Raw genomic sequence first — 10,000 nt, 5'->3', positions numbered from 1 at the left:
TGTAATTCGCATTCATGCAACACATTAATATTGCCATGAATATTGAGTTTTGAAGATCTTATCTTCCAAAGATACAATGACACAATGATAATAATAAAAAAAATTGAATTAAACACAATTGTATCTAATATTGCCTAAAATGTTCAGCATATTACCTAGATAAATATATAGATTTGCTCCAGTGCATTGGCATAATTATTCTAATAATTCTGAAATCTTGTTTAATGCACTATTTGGTAACTAAAACATAACCAATGTAAAGTCTGTGAAAGCACTTGCGGAAAAGTAAACAAGAAATTGTGTGGTATTTGCATAAGAGAAAGGGAGAGAGAGGAGGGAGAGGGAGCCAGAGGGATGGAGAGGGAATCAGAGGGAAGGGGAGGAAAGGAGATGAGAGATGGAGGGAGAAAGAGAGAAATGTAGGGAAAGAGGGAGGAAGGAAGTGTGGGAGAGACGGAGGGAGGTAGGTAGGGAGGGAGGGAGGAAGGGAGGAGGGAGAGAGGGAGGGAGGGAGGGAGGGAGGGAGAGAGAGAGAGAGAGAGAGAGAGAGAGAGAGAGAGAGAGAGAGAGAGAGAGAGAGAGAGAGAGAGAGAGAGAGAGAGAGAGAGAGAGAGAGAGACAGAGAGGAGGAGAGGAGAGAGAGAGAGAGAGAGGGGAGAAAAGAGAGAGGGGAGAAAGAAGAGAGAGAGAGAGGGGAGGAGAGGAGAGAAGAAAAGAAGACAGAGGGGAGAGAGAGGGGAAGGAGGGAGGAAGGGAGAGGCGAAGAGAGAGGAGGAGAAGGAGGAGAGAAGAGGAGAAGAGAGAGAGAGAGAGAGAGGGAGAGAGAGAAGAGAGAAGAAGAGAGAGAGAGGAGAGAGGAGAGAGAGAGAGAAGAGAGAGAGAGTGAGAGAGAGAGGAGTAGGAGTGAGGAGTGAGGAGTGAGTGAGTGAGGAGAGTAAATGAGGAGTGAGGAAAGAGTGAGTGAAATAGTGAGGAGTGGGGGGGAGGAGAGAGGGGGAGAGAAAAAGAGGAGAGGGGGAGAGAGAAGAGAGAGAGGAGAGAGAGAGAGAAAGAGAGAGGGGGGAGGGGGAGGGAAAGGGGGAGGGGGGGAGAAGAGAGAGGAGAGAGAGAGAGAGAGGGGAGGGGGAGAGGAGAGAAGGGGGGGAGAGAGGGAGAGAGGGAGAGGGGGAAGAGAGAGAGGAGAAAAGAGAGAGAGAGAGAGAGAAGAAGAGGAGGGGAGAGGAAGAGAGAGAGAGAGAGAGAGAGAGAGAAGGAAGGGAGGAGAGGGGTAAGGAGTGGGATACAGCAAGATATAAACTTGTTATGTGAAGCACTGACGAAGTTTTTCATTTTTTATATTTTTCCAAAATTTTTAAAAAAAGTTTGGATAGGTTTGTTTTTTTTTAAAATCCATTGTATCAGTTCAACAGGTAATAATTTGGTCACCATAAAACATTATATTCACCAACATATCATTCATAATATACTAAAGAGGCAAACAGAAAATGGTAGACTTACGTAGTTTGGTGATTATTGAGATTGTTATTAGTGAAGGTGATGTTGTTGTTGAGGGCTGTCTCCTCCTCCCCGTCGGACTCCGAGCCCGAGTCCCGACAGACTAGGTTCTCCTTGTCGAGGTGCGATCGCCGAAACGACCCGCCGCTCGTGCTGTATCCGCGTCGCCGTCGCTGGGACCCGTTCCTTCTCCAGGACAGCGGGGAGCCTCCGCCACTCCCGCTGCGCTCTCTGCTGCGGTGGAAGAAAAGCAATTATGTTTCGCTAGTTTGTCTAATACGTCTCCATAAATTCATTCAGTCATTTATTTTGTGGAACGAAGAAAAATGGTGTATTTTTCAGGGACTCCCTCAAGATCATTAAGGAGGATCCCTGCACTCATACTGCACAGTGTTATTCTACAGCGAAAGGCAAATATTGACAGCATCTGTGATACCTTTAAGGAATCAAAGGTGGTTTCCTTTACGGAACATGGTCACCACTGGACCAGTGTAATGGAATGATTACGAAAGTGATGCCGTATGATCATTGTGCAGATTGTGCAATAATATGGAGTATGTCAGGGCGCTCTGAAAACCGACCTTTTCAACTAAAAAAAGAATGGATATTTTTTTCTTCAGATCACATTAGTATATGTAAATCAAACATATATTCAAATGAATATATTCCAGTCATCTGTACGGACAAAAGCAGAAACAAAATCATAATTCTCCAATGCTCCGATATTTTATACTGTGCCTTTATCTTTCCTAAAAACACATATACAGTTTTAAACAGTAGTGTGGACTATATCCATCAGCACAAATTTAATAACATCTATCTAAAAAATACTTGGTCATGTATATGCAACCGAGTTGCATTAAATAATCAATGCACTACTTTGTGTGTGTACACACACACACACACACACACACACACACACACACACACACACACGCACACGCACACGCACACGCACACGCACACACGCACACGCACACGCACACACAACACACACACACACACACACACACACACACACACACACACACACACATTCGAGTGCGCGTGTGAGCATATTTTTGCTTGTTGGTGTGTCTTTGTGAACACGAATTTGCATGAACGTTGTGATTTTTGAGACACTAAATAATCAGAAACAAAAAAGTTGTGTGTAATTTAATGTTACATTAAACGATATGAATGTGATACAAATTGTTAAAATAAGGAAAGTTTATCAATGGAATTATGATGAGCTATGTAAAGTTTTCATATACTGATTCATAACTAGAACATACATAAGAGAAAAATACAAAATCTTTCCTTGTGCCTCTTTCATTCTTACAAAAGTCACCCCCATTCAAAATATCATCTCCTACCACGTAGATATGAATATGAAAATTATACGCGCATGCACACAGGCACACGCACAGGCACACGCACACGCAGACGCAGACGCAGACGCAGACGCACACACACAACATACACAGACACATGCACGCACACACACATACACATACACAACACACACACACCACACCACACCACACCACACCACACTCACACTCACACACACCACATCACACTCACACCACACACACACACACACAGAAACAGACACACACACACACACACACACACACACACACACACTCACACTCACACTCACACTCACACTCACACTCACTCTCACTCACACTCACACTCACACTCACACTCACACTCTCTCTCTCTCTCTCTCTCTCTCTCATCAAATCATTCAATCACACTTTCAGCAGAGAATTATGAATTAATCAGGTTGATTAAATAAATCTATACTGGATACGTGTCACATTTATTCCAAAGTATTTTTGTGATAAAATAATTATGTGTTGCTCAGTCCTTGAGGTCTGAGACACGACGGACTTAATCGGACCACGATTCACTGAGTGGAACATTATCGTGCGTCTTACCACGCCAGAGGAAAAACAAAAGCATCCATTCAGTCCCCACGTCCTTTTCTTTTTGGCATTAGACGAAGATCGTGCGTCGCTCCTTGCAACTTTTATCCTGCTTTGTCCTAACCTTTTCCGGTGCTCGTCACCTGTTAGAATTTACTGTTGTTGGTCGCTTTGTCTCTGATGTATCTGCAGTTCAGTCCAATTCAGTGAGGTTTGCCAAGGTTAACTTCGCCAGGGCCTTACATATGAGTGGCCCGGTCATGTGCCCACAGCAGCAGCAGATTTATTGTATGGTCTTTTTGTCATCTTAGGACTCTGGCTTGATCGTTGCAGTGTTTTAGAATTGTTTGCTTCAAACTGGGACACAGACAGTCCATTTAGTTTTGGCTAACCCTCTCAAGATGTATGTTGCAGTTGGCGTCGCTTTCCCGGGTTCCGGTGTTTCCACATTTTGGGAAGGCGGATTCACCGATGTTTTTTCCTCTCTTACTTGATAAATTGCTTGGAAGACAGAGCTAAATTTTGCGACTGATTGTGTATCGAGGGTTCGTCTCACACTTTGTGACTCGGACGCCATATTCTTCTGAGAGACTTAAAGAGAACATATAAAAACAGTTTTGTGCCCGGTTGCTGTAGTGATTATCTATCACTGCGGCTACGTTTTACTATATGATGCGTGGCGTCCATCCTCGTATTCTCACATCACTATGATAACCAAGAGGGTGATCATGGTGGCTGACTCGACTGCTCCCTCTGCTCACCAGGTGGGGGTTAACGTATGCTTTGACTCACGAGTTCAATGATAGACCAGCACTGTATTCTTTTTTCTGCATTTTAACTTTGGTTTGTTTACTCTATCAGTACATGCTGTGTGTGGTACTCTGGTGATTCAAATGTTACTCTCCCTTTGAAAGTTAAATCAGACTTTGACATCAAACCCCAGGGACAAATGAAAAATTATTCTCTGCCCATAGTTGTTTCATCTCGTTGATGTTGTTTTTAGTCCTATGATCGAACTTATTGCTCGAGGTTAGCGAGGGGAGAAATCAGGGATGGATATTCTGTTTTTCTTCTGGTCATGTAACATGCATGGGTATTCAGAGTAATAAATTTCCCAATCACAATACTCCTCAAATGTTACTTCTCTTGTAACATTTCACACGTTAAATGGTTAACTGGACATGCTAACTATAGGTGCCATAAGCAAAAAAAAATATGTTTGCAAAGTGTTGTAGTTATTGTCATATAATTCCACAACACTCTCTGTGTATATCTGTAAATAAGCGACTACAGCAACGGAAACTAAGGAATTAAAATAACAAGCAGAATTCTCAGATCTGAAAGGTGATGAATAAATTAATTTGCTGTCCAAAATGTGATATAAAAATAATTTGTTGTTTTTCTACAGTAATGTTTTTTCTTATATAAACTTTATTACAGAAGCTTGTGAATTATTAATCGAATTTACTATAGTTTCTTAATCATGCCTTACAAATGGGAGAAACTCTCAAGCTTGAGTCACTCCTGTTTTTTTTCGTTAACACGTACCATAAATACATTCCAAAATTACATATTGACATGCCATTGCGGTGAAATTGCCTTGAGGGGTGATTATTCAAAGGAGAATCCGAGAAATAAGCATTCCCTTGATGCCTGGGAATTAGAAAATGACAAACATACCCAATAGGACACGCATACCCTAGGTGCTGGCACAGCAATGGCGTGATGCTGTGGCCACTGCTGCTGCCGAGACTCAGACTGAAACATCTGGTTCAACCCAGGACTTGGTCAGAGAAATTCAGTCCTTTTTCACCCTATATCACAATCCTTGTTTCCTAAAGCCAGTACTCTTCTGATTTATGGTGAGATGCGCAGTGACTCACTTATACCCATTTATCATTTCAACAGCTTATGCTACTTTGTATATGATAACTAATCATGTATACGACATGCTGTTGTTTTCAGAAGTCGATATACAAGCCAAAGGATCTATTCAGTAAAACATGCTCCAGGTGATTAAGGGAAATGTAAATCACGTATAAATCTATTCAAAAAGAATTTGATCCATCTGATAGTCATCAACCAACTTTTTCTAAGAAATCTCTTATTTTATGTAAAAATAATATGTTTTCGGATATCTCATTCCCTATCATATATGTTTCTGTAGTAAACAGTACTTGTTGAACTGACAGACTCATGACCTTTTCTTATAACATGCTATTTTATGTACTGGTTATGTGTCATCCAATACCTATAAACCACAAAGTAAAAGTGGAGCATATTACCACCTTTGTCATTAATCCAGATGCAAAAGAAGGTTTTAAATCCCAACATATCTAACTGCAATCAACTACCAAACATCAGCTGACCAACAGGACACCTACCCAGGAGATGGACTGATCGAATCCCGGCGGCCTGGCAGGTCGTGTGGAGAGAGGGACTCCCGTCTGTGTGAGGCGCGGGACCCCAGGCGACTTGAAGTTCGAGATGATCGAGAGGATGTAGTATTGTTGCTCTTTATCGAAGCTGACCTCAAGACGCCCTGGAACAGATGCTGTGTCAGTATAAAGTTCGCAATTACTAGACATATGTATTACTATATAATGTTATTTCTAAGATCATATAATGTTAGAAGAAGTGAAATAAAATATCACAAAACGCTATTCTATCGTACTAAATGCGACTTTATGTTCTGTTAAAAGAATAACATAAATAAATAAATAAATATATATATATATATATATATATATATATATATATATATATATATATATATATATATGTATGTATATATATAATAATAATAATAATAATAATAATAATAATGATAATAATGATAATAATAATAATAATAATAATAATAATAATAATAATAATGTCAGTTATCAAATTATCATTGTAATGCGATACTTATACCATGTAGTGTTGCAAAAATACACACTAAAACAATATTTAGGATACACTTCAGAAATATTAAACTATAAATCTAGAAACAGGTAGAACTATCCAACTAAAGATACTAGAAGTAACGATACTTCTCTAAAATATTATAAATAAATAAGATTGTAAATGAAATATGTAACAAAGAGGTGACCATCTTAACGGGAGCATGTTAACAAGAATATGAAATTCAACACGCCATTGTAACGGAATATTGAAGCAGCCCAAGAGCCATTCAGATACCTGAGGATGGTCCGGCTGATCTGACGTAGTGCCATACAGAGCCATCGCCGGAGTCAGCCTGTTGTTGAGCTCTCCCCTGCCACATGACTCGAGCGTGGCATGGGGCGAGCCCTGAGGAGTGGCAGCCGTGTGGGTGATGATGGGGGGGTACCCAAGGAGGGAAGGAGGCGCAGCCATGATGGGGGTGAAGCCTGCTGGTGTTGGAGGGAGCATAGCGTGTTCTGGGATCCTGTTGTCCCGACCCTGTGACTGTGGCATCTGCAGCAACTTACTCTCTGGAATGTAAGGATTATTTATATTTGAGAATTACTGTTTTATTTTTGTATCAGTTCACATACGGGTTAAGTTACTTTTTTACAGTAGGAGTAATCAAATGCAACATTATGGCAAAATGTGAAGGAGCACAATTAATATTGTTTAAATAACACTTCACTAAAATGAGAACCTAAGTCTGAATAGTAATGAGGTACAGACAGCTTAACGATTCGTATTTTCACAAACTGCGAAGAGAAAAATACTGACAAACCTTTCTCAATGTTACACTTGGGGTCATCGTACATTAGCTTCTGTCTGAGCTGGTTCTCCTTGACACGATCCTCGTTGCCCTTTAGGTGTCGTCGCTCATCGTCGGGAGCCTCAAGGGTAGAAGCTGACCTCTTCTTCTCATCCTGGTGTTGACCAGAGACACTTTAGTGCCCTCTTAACCTACCCCCTTACACTCCGTCTTAGTGCCCACCTTAGTCAAGGCCTAAGTTTTACAGTTGCAAGGGTATGCAGCTGGCTCGTAGGTCTACTACACAGTGTGGCATCCGAGTAGGTAATCTTAATGTATGTGTATCTACGGTGATTACATCTTTTGAGTCCTGTTCCGTGAAATAGTGAGACCTTGAACCAAGCTGATCCCTATGGAACTTTTTTTTAAACTTCTGATCATCAGCTGACTATGCAGGATACCATGTGCTGCTGTTTGAATGGCACAAGGTTTCCCCTACTGAAAATATGGCAGAAATATTTATGCTACTCAATATACTTATGAACATTGTCAGGTATTTATATATATATATGAAAAAAATATCTGTCTACATAAATCTTTGAAGGCATTCAGTATGACTACCAGGGTTGACATCTGATGATTTTACAAAGGCTTATAAGATATGAGGAAATTAACAGCTCTGAGCCTGAGACTCTACCATGGAAATGGTGATTTTACTTATGTGGGGCTTACTTGAAAATTATGAAATGGGAATAGACTCAAAATTGCTATTATCCTTCTAAATTTCTGAATAAAATTTTCAGTGTATCAGTAGTAAAGGGAAGAGTGATAAAAGTCTACGTCCAGAAAAAAGAGCAATTCATCCAAACGCATGCAAGAGGATTGCCAACAGGATGGGTAATCTTGTCTCGGTCACCTGGTACTCACTCAGAGAACCTGTGTTTACATGTACTGCTACATAGTATATACATACATACATACATTATATATATATATATATATATATATATATATATATATATATATATATATATATATATATATATATATATATATATATATATATATATATATGACAGTGAATTAATATTTTGATAAATTTCTTTACATGTGAATAACTTTCCTGCATGTGAGTATGTGTGTGTTTGTTCATTGATATTCTAGTACTGCAGGTGTTACCATCATAATCCTCAAGACCTACAAACATGCATCAAATTTAAACATGCAGTGTTAATACCCAATGCTGCAAGCATAGGGGTGAATGTATGAATGGAAGTCAGTTAATGTCACGGAAGTCTAGGGAATATGAACTGCAAAGGAGGACTGCTGCCAACATGGCTTCTCAATCCTCTGTAGTTGTTTAAAGCTGATTAAGCTGTAAGGGGTCATATGTGTTAAACGGATGAGTAATGTCGAGTGTACAACACTGGCAGGTGGGCTCACAAAAGGCACATACAATATTAATTTTCTACGACATATTCATTTCTTGGCAGCCATAAATGCAATTCATGTAGCAGGGGCACGCAATATGCGATTCATATCTTGTTCAAGTCTGTCCCAGATCTATACATATAACAAACACATACCTCAAACATGAACAGTCAACATGGCAGAGGCAGAACAGTTACAATGGGCTTCACATATTAACAAAGGAAAGTGTGGGAACAGACATATAATGGAGAATAACGGGATGCAAGACTATAGGGGAAATTTTCTTTTTTGGGGTGTGATAGGAACACAGACAAGGCATCTGGCAGCAGGTAGATCTGGGGGAAAGGTTTCCTCAGTAAGAGGTGATCACTGAAAAGCGGTAAGGGTTTTTCTTTTATTTTTTTTAGCTCCTGTGAGATCTTACTACGGCAAACCTTGAAATAATGAATTCTGTAGGAACAATAAATTCTATGTATATGAAGAGACTGGTAATGAAAATCAGAGAAAGCGAATGAAGTACTTGAAAAGAGTTCAAAAAAGGAATCAAAAACACTTTGAAGGAAAATGACTCTCAGGAATGATTCTTCAATAAGTGTAATGAAATACTGGTCAAGTGGAAAGAATAGGAAAATGCACGTGTTGGACATACACCAAAGTTCCAGTGGTAAAGGGTTCGGCAAGGATCAGACAGTAAAAGCAAAGACAAACATCAACAGACAAAAAAAGACATCGACAAGTCCAGATTCATAAGTATATACCGGCAACACATAAGGCTGGGCAACGCGAGGAAAGGAGAGGCAATTCACATATAAAGGTATATCACTGATACACTCTACACACATAATTGCCAAGACATAAATCACAATTCCCATTTTCCAAGAAAACAACCTCTTCATGAGCAGTGTGCTTTTCAGTGTCTGTGTTATGGAACAATAAAATCCCGTAAAAAAATATGTATATATATAAATAAAATAGACAATGAGATTATTTTCTTTTCGAGGTGTCATAATAACCTCATGCTTTCGAATTTCCAGTGGGCAGTAGAGAGACATCAAGGGAGACAGTACAGGAACAAGTGGAGCACCATAGTTGTAACAAATGTATGGTGGCAGTGGAGATCTCTCTGAACAAAACACTGGTGAAACAAACAACGTCCTTCGCTTTTGGGTCAGTCATGGAACGAGGGTGAGCGAACAGGGGTATCTGTGGCCTTAGCTACACCCAGACAAGAAACACCAAATTCATTGTGCATCGGTTGGTCATTCACACTTGGGATATGGTATGGACTATCGCCTGAGAACAAGGATCTAGAGAGGCTAAGAGTGTGCATCATCAGTGAAGGGTCATCATCCAAGCACACAGGTCTAGTGTGGAAGTCAGTATGGCACGTGCTTTCTTTCTAATCACATATGAATACTGTTTTTTGTCTTTTTTTTGGCCTCTACTTTCAAAACTCATTGTACTCGTGCATTCTTTTTGACTA

General features: G+C 40.0%; 1 protein-coding gene across 1 annotated transcript in view; it reads right to left on the bottom strand.

Annotated features, from left to right (window-relative positions):
• Positions 1–10,000, bottom strand: part of LOC119573997 (voltage-dependent T-type calcium channel subunit alpha-1H-like) — a 94,214-nt gene that overhangs the window by 24,575 nt on the left and 59,639 nt on the right. The window contains exons 13-16 of the mRNA XM_037921095.1: positions 7,120–7,261; positions 6,594–6,868; positions 5,795–5,952; positions 1,498–1,728 (exon numbers count right to left, since the gene is read on the bottom strand). Coding sequence (XP_037777023.1) covers positions 1,498–1,728; positions 5,795–5,952; positions 6,594–6,868; positions 7,120–7,261 — 806 coding nt within the window. The remainder of the gene's footprint in view (positions 1–1,497; positions 1,729–5,794; positions 5,953–6,593; positions 6,869–7,119; positions 7,262–10,000) is intronic.

This window comes from Penaeus monodon, chromosome 6 (genome assembly GCF_015228065.2).
Source record: "Penaeus monodon isolate SGIC_2016 chromosome 6, NSTDA_Pmon_1, whole genome shotgun sequence".
Taxonomy (NCBI): Eukaryota; Metazoa; Arthropoda; class Malacostraca; order Decapoda; family Penaeidae; genus Penaeus; species Penaeus monodon.
The sequence above is the reverse complement of the archived record's forward strand: the minus strand, read 5'-3'. Positions and strand labels throughout refer to the sequence as shown.